At 39.0% G+C, this 24,383-nt stretch overlaps 1 protein-coding gene across 6 annotated transcripts in view; it reads right to left on the reverse strand.

Annotated features, from left to right (window-relative positions):
- Positions 1 to 24,383, reverse strand: part of LOC127431841 (histone-lysine N-methyltransferase 2C-like) — a 257,762-nt gene that overhangs the window by 24,519 nt on the left and 208,860 nt on the right. For 3 of the 6 annotated variants that reach the window (XM_051682434.1, XM_051682436.1, XM_051682431.1), the window contains 21 exons: positions 22,603 to 22,701; positions 22,306 to 22,353; positions 19,971 to 20,108; positions 19,624 to 19,656; positions 18,929 to 19,063; positions 18,639 to 18,786; positions 18,093 to 18,319; positions 17,931 to 18,004; positions 17,273 to 17,467; positions 12,896 to 14,806; positions 12,430 to 12,758; positions 10,578 to 12,334; positions 8,262 to 8,373; positions 7,970 to 8,036; positions 7,812 to 7,875; positions 7,459 to 7,691; positions 3,990 to 5,654; positions 3,510 to 3,713; positions 1,981 to 2,145; positions 1,736 to 1,877; positions 37 to 181 (listed from right to left, as the gene is read on the reverse strand). In XM_051682434.1, coding sequence (XP_051538394.1) covers positions 37 to 181; positions 1,736 to 1,877; positions 1,981 to 2,145; positions 3,510 to 3,713; positions 3,990 to 5,654; positions 7,459 to 7,691; positions 7,812 to 7,875; positions 7,970 to 8,036; positions 8,262 to 8,373; positions 10,578 to 12,334; positions 12,430 to 12,758; positions 12,896 to 14,806; positions 17,273 to 17,467; positions 17,931 to 18,004; positions 18,093 to 18,319; positions 18,639 to 18,786; positions 18,929 to 19,063; positions 19,624 to 19,656; positions 19,971 to 20,108; positions 22,306 to 22,353; positions 22,603 to 22,701 — 7,891 coding nt within the window. The remainder of the gene's footprint in view (positions 1 to 36; positions 182 to 1,735; positions 1,878 to 1,980; positions 2,146 to 3,509; positions 3,714 to 3,989; positions 5,655 to 7,458; positions 7,692 to 7,811; positions 7,876 to 7,969; positions 8,037 to 8,261; positions 8,374 to 10,577; positions 12,335 to 12,429; positions 12,759 to 12,895; positions 14,807 to 17,272; positions 17,468 to 17,930; positions 18,005 to 18,092; positions 18,320 to 18,638; positions 18,787 to 18,928; positions 19,064 to 19,623; positions 19,657 to 19,970; positions 20,109 to 22,305; positions 22,354 to 22,602; positions 22,702 to 24,383) is intronic. The other 3 variants (XM_051682432.1, XM_051682433.1, XM_051682435.1) reach the window with 3 other exon arrangements.

The raw sequence follows: 24,383 nt of genomic DNA on the forward strand, positions 1-24,383 counted from the left end.
AAGGGTAACAATGGGTAAAGAGCGCTGAAGACCTACCGAAGTTCCTCCTGGTTGTTGTGAGGTGGAGTGGGGAGGGACGCAGGAACGTCAACAGTCTTGGGGCCGTGAGTGATGGGACCAAGCAGGTCATCCTTACCTTTGAATGGAGTCGTGAGTGGCTTCTGACCCAAGCTTTTAGAAACTAAGAGGAGGTCACAAACAAATTCTAGTCACCAGAGGAAATTGTAATCAGTAATTTTCTAAGACACTTCTCACAGAAAAGTTTGTCCACTTAAATTCAAAATAATGTCTATATTTCCTCCTTGTTCACTGTCGCAAGCAAGTCATAAACTAAGCACCCCATAGTTCTTGCTGAAAAAATCTCCCTTTGAGGTTGTGGCTGAAATCTTTCTTGGTCTACCTGACCTTGGCTTGGTATCAAGAGATCCCCGAATTTTCCACTTCTTAATAAGTGATTGAACAGTACTGACTGGCATTTTCAAGGCTTTGGATATCTTTTTATATCCTTTTCCATCTTTATAAAGTTCCATTACCTTGTTACGCAGGTCTTTTGACAGTTCTTTTCTGCTCCCCATGGCTCAGTATCTAGCCTGCTCAGTGCATCCACGTGAGAGCTAACAAACTCATTGACTATTTATACACAGACACTAATTGCAACTTAAAAAGCCACAGGTGTGTGAATTTAACCTTTAATTGCCATTTAAACCTGTGTGTGTCGCCTTGTGTGTCTGTAACAAGGCCAAACATTCAAGGGTATGTAAACTTTTGATCAGGGCCATTTGGGTGATTTCTGTTATCATTATGATTTAAAAAGGAGCCAAACAACTATGTGATAATAAATGGCTTCATATGATCACTATCCTTAAATAAAATGCATGATCAGTCATATTTTCAAAATCAATGCCAAAATGTCACAATTTCTGCCAGGGTATGCAAACTTTTGAGCACAACTGTATATATATATATATATATATATATAAAGGCTGTGGTATTTTTACTAATAAAATACTAAAGTTGGGTCCTTGTATTTCAGAATCCACATAGCAGTCAGATTACATGACATTAAATACTAAGTTACAAATGATTAGACAAACAGTGTTGGGTAATTTCTTGAAATGGAACATTGGGTATATCCAGTGACAGAACAATTATACTTGTACATTGCGGTTGGGTTGCGCTTTGGGATCAAATTTAATTTGAAGTAATTCAAGAAAGCACTGAAATTCACTTTGCAGTTCAGATTCATTCCACATAACAGACTCTCATTTGAAAATCTATCAATTTATAAAGATATCTAAATATAAATTTACATTAATCTTATAAATTATGCTCCCTCTCTAAATGCTGGACATTTATATATAGAGGTTTTGATTGGTCAATCATGTCATTCAATAGTAAAATATGTCTGAATAATGACCATTGTCTTTGGCTACACTGTATAACTGACCATTCAACCAGTAAAACAAAGTACATAGCTGTGCTTGTATTCTGTCTCTCCTGGGTCTCTACAAGTAAATTAATAAAATTATTTAAAATCAACTCAACAAGGATGGTAAATTTTTCCTTACATATACACTTTCAGTCAAAATATATAGCTGTAGTGCATTAAATAAAGTTAGATTGTTTTTGTTTTTTTACACATGAGAAAAAAATTCAGTCAAGCATGTCCAAACTTTTGACTGGTAGTGCAAATGTAATAAATAGAGCATCAATTACTTAGTCAAGTATTTCATACCCTCATGTTCACCCATTACTTCAGCCTTCCTGGCCAGTTCCTCAGTGGAGGCAAAGCCATTCAACAGCTTCTGTCTGGCCAAAGGGGGCGGTGTGGGGGGCAGTGAAGCAGGTGGTGTTGGGGGATTACTGAGATTGTTCTGCTACAAACCCAAAGACAAAAAACAGGCTTTGTTAAAAAAGCCCTGAAAACAAAATAATTTTCTGCTAATGATGTAAAGAAAGGCATTGACTTGGAGGTCAAACCTTATAGATGAGCTGTGAATAGTAATCGGATACACCATCCAGTGATGCACTTCCAAAAGATCCAGATAGGCGGTTCTCTCCATCCAGCTGCCTACTGCCGTATGGGGGAAAGTGTGCAAAGTTTACCCTAATCACGGGCTCCAAAAGTGGGAGCATAGAGAGCTGCTGTAAGGGCGAGAGTAAAGGACACATGGGTTGCGTGAAACATAACAGTAATAATACTTATGCATACATTAAAAGTCCACAACTAAACTCATTGAAAAGCAAGAATTATAGGAATAGTTCCCCCAAAATGAAATTTCTGTCATATTCTCAATTTAATGTGTCTCAACTTTCTATGAAGTTATCCACAAAAAAAAAAAAAATCGAATTTGCACTTCTGCATTTTCAAACCTGGTGAGTTGTAGGCATTAATGATACCATTGGTTCTCACAAGTCTCTTGCTTGATTGCAACGCAACAAGTTTGAATATGGAAAAGCAAATCTTATTTGAAAAGGATATGATTTTCAGTAATTAATAACTTACTTTTTGGTCTGTTCCTCACACAAAGCTATCGTATGGCTTCAGAAGACTTGAAATATGGCGCAAAATTCATATGGATGACTTGGATGAAACTTTTATGGTGCTAGTGCTTATTGCTTCTAAAGTAATAGAAGAAAAATCAATCACAATGATTATCATTGTGCACTGGTTTATTTTGGTTCAGTCTGTTACAGTAGATTCTAGAGGTGTGAATCTTCACTGGCCTCACGATTCAATTACGATTCAAAGTGTAACGATTCGATTATAAAACGATTCTCGATGCATTACGATGCATCTTGTCCTTGTTTTCACTTTCTTCAAAATTTATTTTTTACCTTTCAGCTTTTTATTTAACAGCTGTTTTAAAAAATCTGAACGAGTCACATTACATAAACTGGCCTTTTACATTCAGTATGAGCTGTGAACAAAACATCGAACATCCACAAGATTAAATAAATGGTTCTATAGTTTGAGTATCTCAGTTTTTCAGTTTCTTTCTTTAGAACCTTCTAATCTAAGAAAAAAATCTAATGAAAACATCAACATCTCCCGAAATACTGCCTCGTCATTATTTTCTTCTGTGTGCAAATCAGTGCAATAATGGGTGCGAGCTCATCTTTCATGGTGTTTGTTAGCTTGTAATCACGAACGCTATGTGCGTGGGTTTGTGAAAGAATTTCGGGATCGTAGTTTCATTCGGGCACAAATGGTCATGTGTTTGATACAGCTGGTCTGCAAACAGTCGTGTTTGTGACCTTGACTTTAGTGTATGCACTTAACTCGCGTCATTGTTTCTACATCTGTCTTTGGCACGTGCCACTGCTCTGCCGTGATTTAAACTGAACTCAGGATCAATTCTGATTCTTTTGAGAATCGATTCAGAATCGTTCAAGTATGAATCGCGATGCATTGCTGAAATGATATTTTCCCCCACCTCTAGTAGGTTCTAGTACATACTTAAAGCTGATCTTAATTCAGATTCAAGGTATTGTCAGTGGTTGTTTACCTGTTTGAGTTGAGTCATCAGTGTATCTGTACTGGTGTATAGCGCCTGCCTCTCTTCATCCTCCTTCTTCCTCTTTTTCCAGCGTGATGGAGCTTTCTCGTTCCCACTCTTTGGCGTCCTCTTGTTGTGCTGTTTTCTCTTGCATTGCTCTGGTAGAGATGACTCCAGATCTGCTTTTACTGTCAACTGACCATTTATGCCACTCTGTAAATAATAAACAAATTGTTAAGCTAACAACAAACAGGCAGGACATGAATAGCTAATAAACAGAAATGTAGACAATATTTAAATCTATAAAATTTTAGGAATCCAGACCTTTGCAACTACAGTATGAGAATATAGAATATTTAGAGGAAAAATTGTTTCCATGTCCAGAATTTTGATTCAGTCTAGTTGTACAGTGTCAAATTGAACAGTAGGTTACATAAAAAAATAATTTTACATAACGTTAAGTCACCAAACATTGTGAAATGCTCTTACCAAAGAATCTATATTGCCAAGTCTTTCAGAGCATTTGCTGTTGACCAGGCCCTCATCCTCTGATCGTATGCTGTCATTGGTCATCTGGTGTGTGAGAGGTGTTGAGGAGGGAGGAGGTGTGCTCTTGTTCTTCAGAAGATGTTTAAGCAACTCATTACCAGTTTCTCCTTTGTTGCCTTGAGCTGGACTCTGGGATGTTGGGCTGGGGGAAATTACTTCATGGACCTCTTCCATCTTTACAATACCACCTCCTCCTGCACCATGGCCGAGTGCAGCCTCTCCTTCAGCCTTTTGGCAATCACTGGCCTCTAACTTCTCCAGCTTGATCTCATGGAGGAGCCCTCGCTCTGCCTCTGAGCCCACGCTGGACTGCCGCCTCAGTGGAGTACCTCCAGAGATTTGGTTTTCCAGTTCTGAGGACGGCTGGAGGCCAGGCACAGAGCCCAGGGGATTGGAAAACTCTGAGGTGTCCTGGTCCCCCAAGATGGCAACACTCCGTGTTGGGGTGGATGAAGTGTCCGATACGCATGGTGTAAGAGGGGCATTGAGGTCTGAGTGAGGTGTAGAAGGAGTTTTAACAGAATCTGCATCATCTTCCTTTTTCTTCTTCCGGTTCCTTTTCTTTTTGCCCTTCTCCTCAGGAATGATGTTGGAGTAGAGTTGGATGAGGGACTGTCCTGAACCAGGGTAATTTGGAGGTAAGGGGGTTGTGGAATCCATGCCAAATGAAGAAGCTCCACCCTTGGGCGGCATTCCAGCCCCTCCAAACCCATGTGGCTGAGGCTGACCTTGTGGGAAAGCATGCATCATGGGGTTCTTGGGCTGAAAATTTAGGACCATATCTGGGCCAGAGGAGCCATTCCCAGGCATTGGTCTGTGCTTGCCACCTTGCATAAAACCCGGACCTGGCCCCGCAAAGTCTAATGGCATATTTCCTTGCTGGGGGAACATCTGGCCCATCTGCTGTTGTTGCCGTTGAGTCCTGGGCATCTGAATGAACTCTTGCGACAGGTCAGCATTAAAAAAGGGCATCTGGGCAAGGCCGTCCCCGCTGTTGTCAGGTCCAATCCCCAATCCCCGCTGCTCCAACTCAAGCCTCTGCAAGGCCCTTTGCCTCTCAACTTCCTGCATAAGCTGCACCCGCTGCTTTTCTTGCTGTTCTCGGAGGCGTTCCCGACGCTCCCGCTCCTGGAAGCCCTCGCTGAATGGATTATTATCATCAAACTTAACATGAGGAGCACCACTAATGGCTCCTGTACCATTACCTCCAGCTACAGTGCCAGGCTGTCCAGGTTTACCTCCAGGAACCATCGGTGGTTGTGCCTGGAGTGGTTGAGCAGGGTTAGGAATTGGCATCTGAGGGGTCATGTGAGGTGGCATCCTGGGTCCCATTGGTCCAGAAGCTCCTGGATGCCAGCCTGGTATCTTGGGCATGCAAGGAAGCTTGGGCTGACCAAAGTGGGGTTGTTGCATGGGCATAATAGGACCCATCACTGGCTGGCTCATAGGAGGTCCACCAGACATCATTCCAGGGGCCTGTCCTTGCATTCCTGGCATGTCCTGCATTGGACCCATCACACCAGGTTGAAGGCATTGCTGCTGTTGTAGCTGCTTAACACGATATTCTTCGATGAGCTCAGCATGTTCCTTCTGTTGCTTCCGTATCTGCAAGAAGAAAGAGATAAATAGAAGTGTGAATGAGAGACATATGAGTCATAGATAGCATAGAGAAAATGTGTCCACTGATTCGGAGTGAGCAGAGCATGAGTGAGGCTTTCCAATTTATTTTCTTTGGGAGCCGAGTGGCATGCTTATGCGAATCATTGAAGAAGTGACAGTCGAATGAAGCAAGTGCAAGAGTGTCAGAAATTTGGGAAATGCCAGGCAGCAGCCAACTGCAGTGAGCTAAAGGCAAGCCAAGGTTGTGGTATCTGTTGTATTTATTTCAAAATCTGTTGCCGATTACATTGTAACATATTACTTTATTGAAACCTAAAGCAACTGCAAAAATAATCAATGCTTTCAAACATGATTTCAGAAAATCCCCCGTCCTCCATTAGTTTTACAAAAAGATAGTACCGCCCCAAACTCACACCATTGGTTGAGCCAATGTTGCTCAGTTGGGCATATGGGCTCCAAAGCCAAAGTGTTACACCTTACAAAATCAACCCACAAATGGTTTACATATAGTAAAATCTGCATATTATGCTGGGATAGGAGAATTTTTTTTTTTTAAATCAAAAAATTTACAAACACCTTTAATTTAGATTTCAAACACAGTTTGTATGATTTGCATGAATTGTGGCTAGGCTCTGGCTAGGTTAACAAAAGTATATTACATTTTTCCCTATATTTTTGCTTTTGGCATATGGATATTAAGTTTGCATTTTTCCAACTGTAATTATGCATATGAGGACTTTTATTGACTTTACTGTATTGAAAGCAATCATCAGGCCTTATAGTAGATGACCACACTAGCTGTATTTTAGACACACCCCCAAAGCAGCTGACCTCTGAGGTTTTGTGTCGTTATAAGCAGATCTCGTCAGTGCCAATGGAGCAACACAAGAGCAATGTAAAAATATTTTTTGATCAAAGCACAATGAAGAAATATCCCCCTTTATGTTCTTAGTTGCATGAGAGAGTACGCCTTGGGAAAATGTTGACACATTAAATCAGGCACTGAGCTACTCTGAGACCCTAGATTCACTAAGGTCATTATACTTTCCACTCCACTAAAGGAAAGGTCACTGCAGTTAAAATTAAATAACTTAGCAAATCATCTCTCACTCAGACACAGAGTTTAGTAACAGTGTTCATATGGAATTATTAAAAAACATGACTATTGATTTTTTACACAGCTTAGGTTTTGGTTAAGATTCTTAATTATCTTCGTATAGAACTGATCCAGTTTAATGCATAACCAACATTTGTTACAAATCACTTTGTTTTTACGACTCCATGAAATCAGTATTAAGGTTCTGAGAGTTTTATTCCTTGTCTGTTAGCTTTAAGGCCTTTAATGTTAATACACTTCAATAAGTTAACATTTTAGCAGATATAGGCATTTAAAATTAACATTCTTTCTGTTCCTGGAAAATGTACCAAAAATATTAAGGCATATCTTAGGGGGCCATATGCACATTTCTAGAACGAGAAAGTCCCTGCCACTTATTAATAAATACCACATGCCACCGACAAGTAATAGCAAGCAGCAAGTGATTTTACTGTGCTGCGGTGTAAACTAAAACCTATTTACAAAAAAAAGAACAAGGTCCAACTTTCTGTATCAATAGGAAACATGTCAACACACAAAAGAAAATTGTGTTTTTTCAAACCATTACATGGGGTGATTTCAAAAGGATTCAAAATGCTTTTACTGTATACTTCACCAAACATTATTATTGTAAAATTTTGAAGTGGCATAAAGAATAGATTATAGTCATCCTCCTCTAAATGGCTGCATTACCTGTTCCAGCTGCTTTTGAACCACGTTTTGCTGTTCAGTCACATGTTTCAGCTGTTCGGCATCCTCCTCTGGGAATGCCCGGCCAGCTTTTTTGGCTGTGCGCTGTTTTGCCGAGAGGGCCTTTTTAGATTTCCTGTGGGCCCCAATCTGGTCCTCTAGAAACTTCTGCTGCATTTGAAGAAGCTGCTGGGTTTCCTGAAGCCACTCCTCATACTGTTTCCTCTGAGAATCATCTGAAGAATAAAAAAATAAAAAAAGTGGGCTATTCATAAGATGTAAGGTTTCAACTGATTTACACTGATACTGTGTACAAATACAATTAAAATGAAATAAATACATTAAAAAATACTTACTGTCAGACCCTCGTGCAAAGTTAGGGGGGTTGGGTTTCGTAATCTGAGGTGGCATCTTTCCATCCTAAAAAGGACATTAATGATTATGTCATTAGAACAGGTTTATTGCAGGTGAGAAAATTTAATAATAATAAGACTAAATAAACCTGAGAACATACCGGTCCAAATAAATGCTTAGAGAAACCAGCTGCATCCGGACCATGAGTTCCAGGCATCTGTTGAATTCTGCCACAAAGAAGAGCATGGAGATCAAGGATAAACTAATTGAGGTCTCAGTTGGAACATGTCTCAAAAACAATAGCTTTGAATAATTTATACTACTTATATTCTTAATTACATGTGATAGTGTTCAGAGATAAGTAAAGAATTAGGGCAGTCAGGGGTTAACAACAACAACAAAAAACTTTATTAACTACAGTAATACTTATTGGTCAGAGGAGAAAGATTTACCTGTTCATAACCATGGGTGTCATACCCATACTGTTCTGCACCATCACTTTGTTGATGCCCTTCAGAGCCACCATCTTTGCCTTCACGATTGGGTCAGTAATGGCATCAGCGTCTAAAAATAAAACAAATGCACAGCAGAAATAAAAAAAGCTGTAGGTCAAGTAGTTCTGGTGTTAATGTTCTCTTGACTTCAATTTCATTGGTTTCCTTTAACTAATACAGCTCTGTCACTGTGGTTAAATTATTCAGGATACATCTGCTAACTGAGTTCCCAAATGTGCTGCGGTGTCATAGAGAGTAATATCCAAAATGTGTTTATTTGATTCAAAGTCTTGCTTTAAAAATGTTACTGATAAACCCAACCTTGCAATTGTTGCCATCCTCCACATTATTTGACAAGCTTTTCTCTTTTAATGCAAGTCAAAGAAAGATCTGTGTGTTTAGATAGTTCTTAACAGAAATGACCAAATATGGTAAAATCTCGCTAGAGCACTTTTATAACACAAGGCATCCTGCTCAGGTTTTTTTTTTTATATTCCAAATCCTAAAATAAATATTGAGAATTGCAAGCTGTGGATTAAACTTTGTGTCAGCACTCATTCCCAAAGAACACCTATAAAATTAGTAAGGAAACCCACATTTGCTCCAAAGCATATTAAATGGAATCTCATTTAACATGAAGTTATTTATACACTGACTTTGGTCACAGTATTGTGCAGATTACTGAGAAGTTCACTGTACTATAGCACCATGTGTTGTAGAAATGTAAGGAGCAGTTCTGTTCATGTACACTAATGTGATCAACTGTAAATGCATTTGCTCAATTTGCTCCTAAAGTAAATCTTTCATTATGCATTTTTTGGACTAGCCTTCCGTAGGATACTGAAAACATTACTGGCAAGTAGTGTTCTCACGGTACCAATTTCACGGTTCTCGATACAATTTCGGTACCACAGCAGAAATATGCTAATATGACAATGTGCTATTGAACACACCCATTTAAGTTTCATTTCAATGTAAATAATGAATTAAAAGAATTACATGTTTCCTTCAAGTGTTTCTCAATCAAGCATACACTGCTTAAGTGTTTTAAGTAGCACCCAAACTGAAATCTGGTTTATTCTTTGTCAAATCATGTTTTCCTTTTTGTTATTATTTTCCAGAACTTCATGTTTTAGAGTTTAATTTAATCTCATCATCAAAACGGTGTCTAATCAATTCATTATTAAACTTTTTAACAAGTGAAAATAGAACTTTTCAACATGTCATTGCATTTTTTTGCCAAACTTTTCTTCAACAGCAGTCTTGCTTGTGGTATACTGCTTAATTATTATTATTATCATCATCATTACATTGAATATTGCATTTTACTATACAGTTGTAATATATTTCTGTCACATTTTCTTCCATTTCAGGGCTATAGCTTATATTTTGAAACATGCTTTTATTATTACGTGTATTTTTTTCCTGAAGCTTCACTTTCCGGATAAACGGTTTGCGACTTATTACTGTGAAGCACTTTGGTCAACTCTGTTGTTTTAAATACTATATAAATAAAGTTGAACTTAGATTAAAGTGCAAATGCTGTGATTTAATTATATAAATATATAGTTTACATGTGTTGCGTGGTTCACAGTAAATTAGTGCTCTGCTCTGTCATCTGATACAAAGTGTCGTGATTGATTCTCAATGTCTGTGGTGTTTCCAGTGTATGAGTGTTAGGATCTTTCCACACTAAGATTGCAGCCTTAAGCGGTTTAATAAATCACACTAGGACATGTCATGGTTTTAATTTGATTAATTGTCCATTTCAGTGTAAGGAGTAACAGATCACATGCTCAAAATGAGCATTTTAAAGCAGTCTTGTGTCAGTCATACTGCAGTCGGTGCTCGGTACTACCGGTACAGCAGAAACACTGGTATCGTTACATCTTTTTTTTATTGGTACCAAAGTACTGGTACTTTTGACAACACTACTGGCAAGTATTTAAAATTATTAGCTATAACCCAGATGCTATTTTTACTCCATCTGATAGCTTCCCTCTTCATGTTTGACAGCAGCAGAAGTAGCACCAGTAACTTTGGGAGTGGGGCTTACCGATGGGTCAGTTGCAAGTAATTTTAAATATACTAAATGTTAGATAAATGTAAGACTACATTCTACATAGAATTCTTATTTACAGCAAACCAACTCTGTATGGGTAGACTTTAATAAATGAAGACAAAGCTGCTGAATGAAGATCAGTCTGCTTCACTGTTATTGTACAGGTACAACAAGATTAGTTGCTAATTAGTCTAATTTTAGATTAGACTTACCAATGTTAGGGAAAAAAGGGTCACTGGACCGTTGCCGAATCATGGCCTGCATCTGCCTTTGTTGTTGCTGCTCCTGCCTCTCTTGATCCAGCAGATCTTGTAGAAGGAGGGGCTGCTCATCTAACAGGAGAGGGCGATTCTGTTGAGTTGGCTGAACTTGAGACTCTTGTTGCCCTGCAGGCCCCGGAGTAAACATGCCCTGTTGAATTTGAGGGTTTATGGGATGGGGAACAGGCTGTTGACCACCAACCATGGGCAGGTTCAGATCCACTTGTTGTCCTTGTGAGGTTCCGAACCCTTGAAGTGGAACCTGCTGGTTGCCAGATTGCATCATATTTGGGTTTCCTAACAGTGCCTCTTGAGTAAGTGATGGGTCATTCCTATGCCCCATTGTCACTACAGGGTTTAGGCCATGGTCTTGGGGTTGTCCTTTCAGCATCACCATACCCATGTTTAACTGGACACCTGGGACTAGATTAGTCTGGGCAGTAGGGTCACCGGGTAGACAGGAAACTATGGATCCAGTCCTAGTGTCTTCCAGTTTCTCCTTGTACAACAGGCTTGGCAGCACTGGAGCAGTACCAGGATGTACACCTGTACAAGACTCCTCGAAAAGGCCAGAGACATTATCTTGATCATCTTTACTACTAAAAAGAGAATGCTCCTGGTTGTCCACTAGACCATGATGGCCCTCAGTTTTGATAGTTCTTTCAGTGTGATGATTATCAAGGGCTTCTTTTGACGGACTATTTTCTAGTTTGACATTACTAGGTCCTTGTTCAACCTCTTCTTTAGGTTGAGCTGATGACATACCTTCACATCTGGCATTTTGTTTTTCAGACAGGGCCTTCTGAAGGTCTGAGGTCTCACCATGATCATCTTCTATCGGGTCACTCAGATCCAGTTCCTCATTAAACATGTCTTTTTTGTCCTCAAGGTTCATCTCAGGATCTGCATAAGCAATAAGATCAAACTTTCCAGATTCCAGAAGATCATCGAGGTGAAGGTCATTTGTTTCCAGGTCTAAATCTTTTCCATCATCTGCATCAAGGTTCAGGTTGTCCAGGTCTTCATCAACCAGGTCCTTGACCTCCACATCATCAAGGTCCTTCACAGCAGAGTCATCTGTGTCTAACTTTTCCTCGATACCATCAACACAAGGCAATGGGATCTCCTCTGTTGGACCAGAAGCCGTCACAGGGAGTACAACAGGTTGAGTGGGGGCAACTGAATCACCACTGATTGGATGACTAAGTGGTGTTGCCAATGTAATCTGTTGTGGTGCTGTATTCACTAAACTATTTGTCAGGTGATGCAAACTCTCCATATTAGATGATGTCTGCAAATGACTAACTGATCCTTGCTGAGACTGACCCAACCTCGGATCCATCATTCTGGGACCTTGATTTCCAGTAAAGGCCATATTTTGGCCTCCCATAAAGCCATGAGGGGGTCTCTGAGTATGATCCAAAGCATTAGGTGGAAAAAAAGGTAGTCTGACTCTGTTCTCTTGAGCTCTATGTCGAAGCTCAATAAATGGTTGGCCCATTATACTGTGTTGCTGCATTGGAAGGCCACGTGGTTGAAAATGCTGGGGAAGACCTATTTGATAATTACCACCCATTGACCTTACAAGGTCAACTGAAAGAGATCTTCTCATATGTGGTGGAACATTGTCAACCAACTGTCCACCCTGGATTTGGTGAGGGGGCCTGAGAAACTGCTCTTGACTTGGGGCACCAGAAGGAAATCCAAACCTAAAAGAGTTGAGGTTCAAAAGAACGTTAACAATTAGTAATTTGAAACTACATGTTTGATATTACAATTGATGAGAAGACGAAAAAACACTCACCTCTGTCTTTGGAGTCTCATGCCCATGTTGTTCATGTCCATGGGAAATGGTGGTCGGGGGCACTGGGGTTCATCAGACAAGGGCCCTCGTTGATCGCCAAGGTAAGTTCCAGGAAATCTCTGCCCTGCCTGCATTGGTGATCTCATAGTGCCTGGATATGGAGGTGGGGGTCTGCCAAACATATCATTTTGAGGTCCAGAATCATCCTGTTCCCAATGCTGTGGTGTCCCAGATGCAGAAGATGCAGTTGCCTCCTGGAGTCCCTTTTCCTGTCTGATGGCACTTTTCTGCTGCTGCTGTTTTATAATTAATTGTCGTAGTCTTTGGCGCTAGAAAAGCAATATAACAGTATACAATCAATAATATATAAAAAAGACAAAAATTAGGTTAAGAAAAAGGGTAAAGAGGAAAAGAGAAAGGGTAAAGCTCTCTAATGGAAAAGCGTATTTCAACAAAGTATTCAAACCTGTTTAATTTTCTCTTCAGCATCTCCAAGCGGTGGTTGCATTGTGATATGTGAATTTAATGTGCTTGTGTTTGTTGAAACATCATGTGACAATCTTTCCCCAGTTTGTAAGCATGTGGTTAGTGGAGCTTGTTCAAATGGTGCATGAACAGGTGTCTGGTTAGAGTTTGTCTGTGGCAGGGAGAAACCTTCATCTAAATTCCCCGGATGTTTTGGGGTTTGAGAACCAGGGGCAGATGGACAAGCAAATGTATCCTGAATCCTGCTTTGTGCTTTATTAGCAAATGGGTCTGTTTGGTGAGGCATAAGGTTTGCTCTAGGATTTGGCCTGGGGAAGGCCTCTGGGCCAGCCCCTGGACCAGCCCCTGGACGTGGGGTTCCAGGGGGTTGGGAATATGGATCGGTAAGAACTGGCCTTGGTGTTCCTGGTGGCTGGTCATAAGGGTCATTTTTGACTGGTCTAGGAGTTCCAGGAAGCTGCAAGTAGGGATCTGGGGTTCTCTGACTACCTGGGGATTTAGGATATCTCTCTCCGGGAGAAGGCCTTGGTGTACCGGGCATCTGTGCATATGGATCAAGGGCATAAGAAGGAGATTGTCTGCGACTGTTAGACTGCGACTGAGGAAACTGATCAACTGCAGCAGTTCTAGGTGTGGATGGTGGCATGGGGTATGGATCAGAGTGTGGTCTTGGGGTACCAGGCATCTGGGCATATGGATCATGGGGTCTTGGGGTCCCAGGCATCTGTGCATATGGATCAGGCATCTGTTGAGGGAATTCTGGTCTCTGTGTAGCTGGTGCTTGTGAATATGGATCCCGCTGAGGATGCCTGCTCATTGGCAATTGTTGGGCGAAAGGACTCCCATGTGGTGGACGCATCATTCTGCTCTCATTACTAAAACCATCTCCCATTGATGGATGAAAAGCAAGAGGCTGATGTGCAAAAGGGTCGAACTGCTGAACACTAGAGAAAGTGTCAGAAGACCCCCTTCTCATGCCTAGCTGTGCTGCATTGAAAGAGTCTTGCTGTGAGTGGGAAGGAGGCATGGGTGTTTTGAACACAGGCACAGATCCAGACTCATTACTTCCTGGAATAGGTGTTAACAGTGGTCTCGAGTAGGGGTCAGAGAGAACCATTCGGCTATGGGCCATGCGTTGGTATGCCTCTGATCTTTGGCCTGGTCTGGAAAATTTGTCTCCTGGGATTACATTACTGATCAAGTACCGTCCTTGTTGCTGTTGATGCTGCTCTGATACTGGTCCAGGTCTGGGTGGACCCATAGGTTTCACAAATGGGTCTGATGGTCGAGGTGTGTCTGGAGGCTTCGCATATGGGTCATTGCTGGCAGATGTTGGAGACCCAAAAGATTCATGGGCAGGTGAGGGCCGGCTTCTCTCTTGCATGTCGGACACAGAGCCTCTGCGAGGCGTGCTAGACCCAGATGTTGGAGGCTGAGGAGTTCCCAACATTTTTCCATATGGATCCCAAGGTGAAGAGGGGCGGGAACCAGAAGATTCAGGTGAAAACATTTGAGGAGACTGAGGCTGAGATGAGGTCCCCTGCGGGTACTGGGTGTCCTGGGTAGGGGTCTTTGCCGTGGTTGAAGGGAGTGGAAGTTGGGGACGCAGAAATACATCATCTGTTGATGCACCTGATAATGGCGTACCAGGGATTTGGGCCATTGCAAAGCCATCCTTGGGGGTTAATGCTTGCAAAGGAGAAGCATTACCTCCACAGCTGATCTCAGTTGTCACTGGACTCTGATTTCCACTATTAGGGCTGTCTTCAACAGACTGCCCACTGAATTGCTGTTGTTGCTGTTTCTGCAGCTGCTGCTGCTCACTTTTAACCTGCTCTAACTTTTGAGTGGCTTCAATCTTGGCCTGTTGTTTGCTCTTTTGTCTCATTTGCTACAATGGAAACAAAAAAGCAGAGGTAAACACAGGTTAATTATTAATTTCATGATGGCTGTTTAAAAATCTCCCTTATTTTTGTTCATATATAAAAAAAATATACATATAGTGAATGTTCAAGATGGATTGTCAATTCTGCTGTATAAATTTTACAGGACCGTTGCTAAAATTCATGGATCCTGGGACAATTTATTTGGGTGGACCCCCTCTCCCAATGATTAGGCTATACGAAGAGTACCTTAGTTCTCCTTCCTCATCACAGGGCCCAGGACAATACTCCCAGCTGCCACCCCACAACAGCCCAGCTACTTTATACTTTATAAGACTTTCTTAGCAACTTTTCTCTGTAAGTACTGAATACTGTCTCACACAATATAAATTTGTCTTTACTTGTTCTTGGCAGATGTATACTACAACTGTGCCTTAACTTGGTCTCCTACAAAATTATTTCCCCACATCCTGCAACTATGGAATGCTTGGACATAATGTTTAAAAAAGATTTAATGGCCTGGCTTTGTGGGACCTTTTCGTGGTGCTGCTTAAACAATCTATAGCCGATTTATAATTTTTTTCAGTGGAATGTAAGAATAACAGCAATGCTAAATGTAAATAAGATAAATTAAACTGGTAACACTTTATAATAAGGTTCCATTCATTAACATTAGTTAATTAATTCGGTATCATGAACTAACAATGAACAATATATTTTTTTACAGCATTTATTAATCTTTGTTAATGTTAGTTAATAAAAATAATTTAAAAAAAAATTTCATTGTTAGTTTATAGTATATTAAATAAGGTTAACATATACAACTTTTGATTTTAAAAATGCATTACTATATGTTGAAATTAACATTAAACAAGATTAATACATTCTGTAAAAGTATTGTTCATTGTTAGTTCATGTTAACTAATGTTGTTAACCCTTTCGCACATACAATCAAACCGGTGTGATTACACTAGGCTTGGCTCAGGCGCGTACAATGAAACCAGTGTGATCTGCATTCATGCTGCTGTTTACCAGCAAAGACGGACTGAAGCAGCTGTCATAATGAACCAGCTGCTCAAATAGTTTTTTCAACATCACAATATCTTTATTTCTTATGTTACAAACATTAAAATAATCACCAAATAAAAGTATAAAGCCGTTACCGTTGGAGCGGACTGTTTTGATACAGCGCTGCTGCAATGTTTTTTGACGTCAAACAAAGAATATATAAACTAGTCAGTCCACATGAGCCTTCTCCAATTCCGTCTGTCATTCATTCTCACCACTTCTGGGGCTGAGAAAGTGGAAAGGCTATGTTTTTAGAACCTTCTATGCTTCAAGTGCATCTGCTGTGAAGTGTTAAGTAAGATTTTACATTACAGTGCATATTAAAGAACTAACGCTGGTGGATCCGTCAGTACAGGACTCACTTGCGAAAAGTCTAACTAATATTACCTTATTGGAAAGGAATAAATAAGATTTTTCTTAGGACACTGTTTCAGTAATATCTTTCAGGGATCTTTCTTTTCTGTGTACCATTCCATAAAGACATTTCTTACAGCACCTTTAATGCAGTACTGATTTCCACAATCTGAGATACAAAACATTATCATCTGTAGCCCAGACACATTGGATGGTATTCTAAAACAGTAATTAAACTGGACTGGTGCTGAGTAAAATTGTATTTACAGTGCTGTGCAAAAGTTTTAGGCACTTGTGAAAAATGTTGCATAGTGAGGATGTCTTCAAAAATAATGACATAAATAGTTTTCATTTATCACTTAATGTCATTCAAAGTCCAGTAAACATAAAAAAAAGCTAAATCAATATTTGGTGTGACCACCTTTGCCTTTAAAACAGCACCAATTCTCCTAGGTACACCTGGACACAGTTTTTCTTGGTTGTTGGCAGATAGGATGTTCCAAGCTTCTTGGAGAATTCACCACAGTTCTTGTATCTGTTTAGGCTGTCTCAATTGCTTCTGTCTCTTTATGTAATCTCAGACTGACATGCTGTTCAGTGGGGGGCTTTGTGGGGGCCAGGGCATCTGTTGCAGGGCTCCCTGTTCTTCTATTCAAATCTTTTCTATTTGCAAAAGTAATGTTTGCGAGTCTAAAATGTATTTTTCCTACTGACACACTAAAGCTGAAGATATAAATAACCATCTTAAGACAAATGTTTTTGTGAAACATATTAAGTGCCTAAAACTTTTGCACAGTATTGTACATCTTGTAATAAACGCCTAGACTCAATTGTCTGTAACATGGCTATTAAAAAACAGACATCAAATAGTTGTCAGTCATTAAGCATTTCATTAATGCTGATTAAATGTTCAACCTGAATAAAAATTATAATGTGATGATGGACCCATTTTTTAATGCCAAAGCCTTAATCTGCAGTTGAGACCCAGTTTTGCACCACACATTCTCACAGTCTAGCATGTGCAATGTAATGTCCCCTGGGCTGTCAATCACCTGTCTGAACTTCCATTCTTGCTCATGCTCAGACTCCTTGTGCCTGAGCGGGTCCCTGAAGAGCAGCTCTGCGTCCATGGGAATGCTGGGATCAAAGGGATCAGCTGGCTGCTGCTGCTGTTGTCTTTTCATTGTATTGTTGGACAGCTGAACTTTGTTTATACGAAGGGCTGCTCGGTTGTCTCGTGCCTTTTGCTGTTGGGTAGAGCCAAGTAAAAAGACATAACTTTCACATATACATATAAAAAAAGTTATTTTCAGTTAAATGAAAACATGTTCTACATTAAACAGCTCTATTTGAAAACCTAGTTAGTCATTGTTTTCTAAGGTATGCAGCGTTTCTCCATTTTCGACATAAACATAGCAAAATCAATGCGCTTACAAATGAAAATGGATTATTGAAGTGATGATCAAATCACACAAATAGCACTCCTCTCGTGAAGTGCACAAGAAACTCGACTCAACTGATTCCAACAGAGTCTTACATTAGCTTGTTGTTAAGCTAATGACATGATCCTCTAATAAGCATAAAAATACATAGCAGATGCAAATATTGGGTATAAAAGCATAATTATGCTGCCATGATATCTTAAAATGCTGTCTAGGCAGACAGCTTACTAGGTTTGTGCATATAATGCATAATAAAAGAGCATCTTACCACATACGGCGCTCTTTCCTGAGAACTGGCTTTCCTCCATAACTTCGCAATTTGCTTCACTCTAGTTGACCAATCTGTGAAAAAAGTTATATGGTTGGGCTCTAAACTAGACTCTTTTTCATGTTTGCATTCTATTTGAAGTGTTTAGCAACATCTATTTACCTGGAAACTCATCTAGAAGGTTGGGGAAGTTCATATTGGTGTAAAGAACAGGAGCCACGGTAGCCATTTCACCAAGAGTTTCCTCTTTCTCCCATTTCAGCGTGCTCCTCTGAGCATTTGACATGGTGTCAGTCTCTGCCTCTGGTGGAGGGACCGATCCAGGCATGGATCCAGGAGAAGTCCAGGGACCCATCAGATCACCCCCCAACTGGCTAAATTCCTTTTCCCTGTAGTGACATGTCAAGCCATTAAAGTCAACATGAAACAATGATTGCAACCCATTTTACTTCTGCAATATCACAATTTTCTAAATGAAACTGGATATTAAACAAAGAGGGCTTGGTGACTTCAGCCAAAAAAAAAGTTGTTTTAGAGGCAAAACTAGTTATTTTTATAAGAAATTACAAAGACAAGCCTTTTTTCATCTTTGGAATGGCCAGCAGAAACATACTTAAAGAAAGCAAACAGGGTAAAGTTTGATTTCATGTTGTCTTCTAAGTTTCCTTTCCATAAGTCAATAAAACTACATAGGTTGAAATCCCTCACCTCTCATTTTCTGGAAAAGGCATACGGTGAATGGGAGAGAATGAGCCAGATACACCAGCTCCAGGCAACATGGGGATTGGAGGAAAGTGGGTGTTTGGCCCCATCATGCCATTCATCATAGGCATACGAGGGAACATTCCACCATTACCTGAAAATGATACCATGGAGAAACGTGCTCTCAGAACGAGCTGTGTAGCCTATCTCGGAGACTCAAGTTATAAGCATAGAATAAAATCATATCTTTGTGGTTTATATGTCAGTTCAAAGAGAAATGCAGAGCGTGTTGATACCTCGGTTCTGGAGGGGCATTGCTGTGGCTGGGGCACTGGGGGCAGTGTTGTTTGGATAAGGAAGCTGAGGTGCCTGGCTGGCACTTGGACTGAGCACTGCTGTGAACAAATCCTCCACATCCTTCCCTTCCAGCTCTGAATGTAGATGACAAAATTTAGAATTTAAAAATCCAAATCTGAAGACTCATTGGCTTATTTCCAAATGTAACAGAAAGGGGTATACATTTTTGCTTTGACCAAAGTTTGATTACAATCTTTTAACTAAATAATGTGATGAATCATGAAATCTGAAATTTGGTCTTGATTCGATTAAATCATTTTGGCACGAATGATTTGGGTAGTTTGGAAACATACATTTGGTGGATAGTATCTTGAAAAAGAAATGAACATGCAATACATTGAGTAGATTAGTAATTATAATCGATGCATAGAATCGATGTCAGATCAGTACATCGCATATTTACACCCCTAGGTAATACTGCGTTAATGTTTTGTTTTACAAACAGTGGTGAAGATTTTTTATTAACAAAAAAAAAAAAAAATATATATATATATATATATATATATATATATATATATATATATATATATATATATATTTATTTATTTTTTACAGGAAAGCAAGACATTTCCTAAAATGAGCAATAAAAACAAAGTTAAAGTTAAAAGTCAAAATATTTTAAATGGGAACAAACCTGGAATTTTGTAGAGCTTACTTAGAATGGCCCCTGAAAATGAGGAAAAATAATTAGATGGCAGCCATAACACAAAAACACCCAGTGATAAACCAGTTTATATATATATGCACCTAAATTTAGTTTCATTGAATATCAATAATACCACAGTTCACATAAGCAAATTCATTATTTATTTATTTTTTATAATGAAGGAACCAAACAGACTCATTTCATAGTACTAAAATTAGGCCTGATATCAAAAAGATCATTCAAATTTCATGTCAAATGAGATATCCAATGTAATATTCTATAAAACAATGGACATAACACATGCAGTCAATTAGTTATTTGCATGTGATCCTCACCATCAGAAACCATCTTGTCCAGTTCAGGGCTCAATATGACATCCAATGGTTCCTCCTGCAGTGGTCGAGACCCTTGAGCAGAGCTTGGATGAGGGGCAGCCGACTGACCATCTGGAATGGTGCCAATGTCCAGACCAGCTGTGAAGGGTGGAAGATTAAACAGTCATCTGAAAGCTCTACTGAATAAACACACACAAAAGCCCTTTGCAGCAACACAGAGCTGTCATTCTCAAGATACCTAAATCAGAGCTGATAAGCAATTTATTTCCTACTTGGTCTGAGCATTTGCTAAGATAAGGAGAAAAAACGATGGCAGAGTGAGGTGCAGTTTTTTTTCTTTTTTCTGTAATGATAAAATAAGCCCTCCACACTGTTTTTGCTTTCCTTTATTCTCTCCTCTAACTCAATTTTCCAAGAATAGCAGGAACCTAATTTGTGCTGCCAGCTCAAGTGAGTGTGAAAGAGTTTTGTCCCTTGAAAAACAGACATTCTTTTATCATTGCATGTGGTGTCCCATTAGAATAGATGAGAGCTTAATCTATGTCAGAAAAGCTCTAGGCAATTGCAATGATTAATCATAATAAATGTTGTCATCAACATCAAAGGATCAGATATTTTGCAATGCTTTGAAAAAGTATGGCAGTGTCATTGTATTTAAACCAATGGCAATGACCTAGGTTTAACCTAAGGAAAGTTCCAGGTTAAGTTTTTACAGTAATGCATTTCCAATGGAAGTCTATGGGACAAGGGATTTTGGAGTGTTTAGAGCAGAAATGCACATATTTTTTTTAAGGTGCTTATTTTAATTCTGCACAAAACCAAGTGTTATTTGAGCTGTAAATTTATCTGATTTGCCTTTTAGCAGTAGGACTATTTTTCTTTTGGTTATGAATAATTTTTCTATGTAAACAATCCCTTTCTGATAACCTTGCATATATCTGGAAAGTCACAGGGTTTATACGGCAAAAGATTTTTTCGAAGCGATTCTTTTTTTACTAGTAAAAATTTCTAAACATTCGTAAAACAAAATAAATTTGCTTGAGAACCAAAATGACATGATATTCTGTTATATTTTCAGAGAAAAATGTAACAAAATGAATAATGTTTATGCTTATAACAAGAAACTATTTGCCAATGAGTTAAAAAAAAAATATATATATATATAATTTTTTTTACCCATTGGCAAATAGTGACCAATATATATAATAATTTTTTCCCCCATTGGAAAATAGTCGTTAGAAAATATTTTTTTCTTGTTTCAAGCATAAACCATATATATATATATATATATATATATATATTTTTTTTTTTTTTTAGTTTCTCTGAAAACAACACTTAATATCTTATGTCATTTTCATTCAAGTAATTTTTTTCTGTTTAGATATTTTTAATGAATACTTTGAATACTTACATTGTCATGACAGGAGTTAAAAGATGGTACAATGTACCTTTACACAAACAAGGTTAGTGACCAATTCTTTCACATTCATGTTGACATGTATAAAGCTTTGTGGCTATACATGCAAATGCAGTGTGTACATTAACACTTATTCTGATACGCTGCCTTGCCCCATAGACTTTCACTGTAAGTGCATTACTGTAAACATCATTTTTGTTTGTAAAAATTGAGGGACGAGCCAAAATGATTTTGCTTGTACTGAATATTCATGTACTGAACATTCTTTGAAATAAAGAACATATGTAAGGAAGGTATTACTTTATCCTTACATATCTCAAAAAATATATTTCATGTTTTCATGTCATTGCAAGGTTCAGGAAACCAGAAGCCATCATTAACTTTATCATTTTGGCACTTGCATTCATACTTAGCACTTACATCACTTACAAACTACTAGTTTTTCAACAGACCATCCCACAGAGAGAGGAGAATGTGTCCTTGCCAAATAAAGGCCTAGCAAATGAATACATTTAATTAATCAACTAAACCAAAGGTTTTCCATCTCTTTCCTTTCACTCAGGTTACCCAACAAATAAGGGAAAAAGTACTGCAGACAGTGCAACATGTTTCAAACACATTTCAGTTACATGTCAAAGTTGGCAAACAATTACAGTTGCCAACTAAAACATATTAAACAAACCAAGCACCCCTCTAGTTTAGCTCTTACCTCAGTGTCACTAAAGAGTCATGCTGTTTGTTTGTTTGTTTGGGGTTAGTAATAAGATAAAAGCAGAAAGCCAAAAGGTGTGTGTGTGTGTGTGTGTGTGTGTCAGGAAAGGGAACATGCAGAAACTGGCACTACAAAAATCTGGGGGCCAAGAGAGTGGGACAGCGCTACTTCTACAGCCAGAGAGGCTGTGCCAGCTGGACTCTTACCGAATGGAGAGGGGTAACTGTCCACCTGGAAAGGGCATAAATCAAGACCTACAGGAACCCAAACCAGATAAAACCAAATAATTAAAAACCAGAATGAGATAGTCATGTAAAACGAGAAAGAGGGTGATGCAAACAGACAAAAGAAACACAGCAAACCAGGTCAAATGTGGAATGCAAATGTAAGCAAATAAAAGGAGGATGCAGTGATTGCAGTAGATGTTTCTGGGATTGTTAGAGCATCTGCAGTCAAGACAGAGGGGAGATTACAGCAGGGACAGATCTCAGCACTGAGTCTACCTGAATCAGTGCCTGGCTTGCCCAGGTCATCGGACAGCATTCCCAGCAGATCATCATCAGAATGCAGAACCAGCTCCACTAAAGGATCCTCCACATTTGCTGAAGATCAAGAAGATAAGGATTTCTGAGCCTGAGCATCCATACTAATCATCAAATGCACTTTATTTAAAGTTACCAGGGGCTGGGTGGATTAATTTTACAGAAAACCCACTGAATAAAAAATTATGTTGAACATGTCATTTTTTCTTTATCTTGTCTTTGAAAGCCTGTGATTCAGGTTCTGTTTGTTTTATCTCCCTGCAAGATGTGTTAATTCATTCCACTAGATGGCAGAAAACCATTTTTTAGAAAAATGTAGAATTTTTTTTTCTATCACAATATACAGATCTGAAATGCAGGTGGCGCTCTAACGCAGCTGAGCACTCGCCATGTGCTCGTCCATAGACATTCAGTCTATTTTGTCATGCACCTTCCCTACTGTTTTATCAATCTTTTGGCCTCTGAGTTGACTAGAAGCTCAATTTATTTTTTGCTGAAAAGCTGAGATAAAATATTTCATCATCTGTAGTCGAGAACATAATTAGCAGAATATTTGTTTATCATGCTTTTTCTGCTGGACTGCATATTTTGTTCTGGACATTTGAGACATAACAATGGATTATTTACCCAAGCATACTCACAGACAAGTATAAAATGGCTGATTCAGAAGAAAACAGCCTAAGGTAAGAGCTGATATAGAGTTTGTGGCTACTGGAGCTTACTGATGCAGTGATCAATGTAGACATGAGATGTTCGTCTTTGTTGTCTTACAGAAATAATGTTTCACTTTGTAATTCTTTTGATAATCATTCGAACTGTGGTGTATTGCAACAAAATTCTGCATACTTGCATTTCTGAGAATGAGAGCCTTCATTTGAAATATGACTTGTTTATTTTTGGTCTACTTGAAAAACTTTTATATACATTTTCTTTCTACATCACCACAGAGCAGCACTCAACATGGAGGCTCTCAGGCTTTATCTTGTTAATTTATGCAAAATTAAAGTAATAGAGTTCTGTAAAAAAAAAAAAAAAAAAATCGTCCGATTTTAAGCTTTCAAATGGTACCACATGTGAAAATGTATGTATCCAAGAGTTTTTTTTATTTTAAACTTCTGGCCACGTCCAGCGGGTCCGGAGAGTGATGCAGAGCTGAAGAGGCTAAGGATGAAGCAGGCAAAAAAGTACTATGGAGGCCAAAAAATGGATCAAGTGGCCCATCAAGTACCTTTCATTTTAAAGTATCAAATTTATTGGATTAAATGGACATTTCTTTTCCAAAACCTACCGAGCTGCCTTTGTACACAGTATTTTGAGGCATCAAAGACGTGAAGTCTGATCAAAAAGTAAACACCTTCCAGGATACCTTCTTTTGGTCAGAATCTAAGGCAGTGCGACGCATGTATCCTTCACATGCAAGGTAATCACAAAATTGAGAAGAGCTCAATTAAAGGATTCATCAAAGATGTGGACGAAGCATGAGAAATGTTGATTATGAAAATACTTATAATTCATTCAATACTAAAAAGTATAAACTTTACCCAATATTTGTTTGTGTTGTATTGTATATCCGTATGCTTATTAGAGTATCACCTCATTGAAGTCTCCTGTGTGCTTTGCCTGAGGAGTATGACACAGCATTTGTATGAGTTGCCTATATAGAATGTTCCAAATTAGTCACTTGATTCGGTTAGGATGCTGCCTTAGAAGGCAGCTGCCTCTGTAAGCAGCAGACAGCAAGG

Source organism: Myxocyprinus asiaticus, chromosome 41, assembly GCF_019703515.2.
Source record: "Myxocyprinus asiaticus isolate MX2 ecotype Aquarium Trade chromosome 41, UBuf_Myxa_2, whole genome shotgun sequence".
Classification (NCBI taxonomy): Eukaryota; Metazoa; Chordata; class Actinopteri; order Cypriniformes; family Catostomidae; genus Myxocyprinus; species Myxocyprinus asiaticus.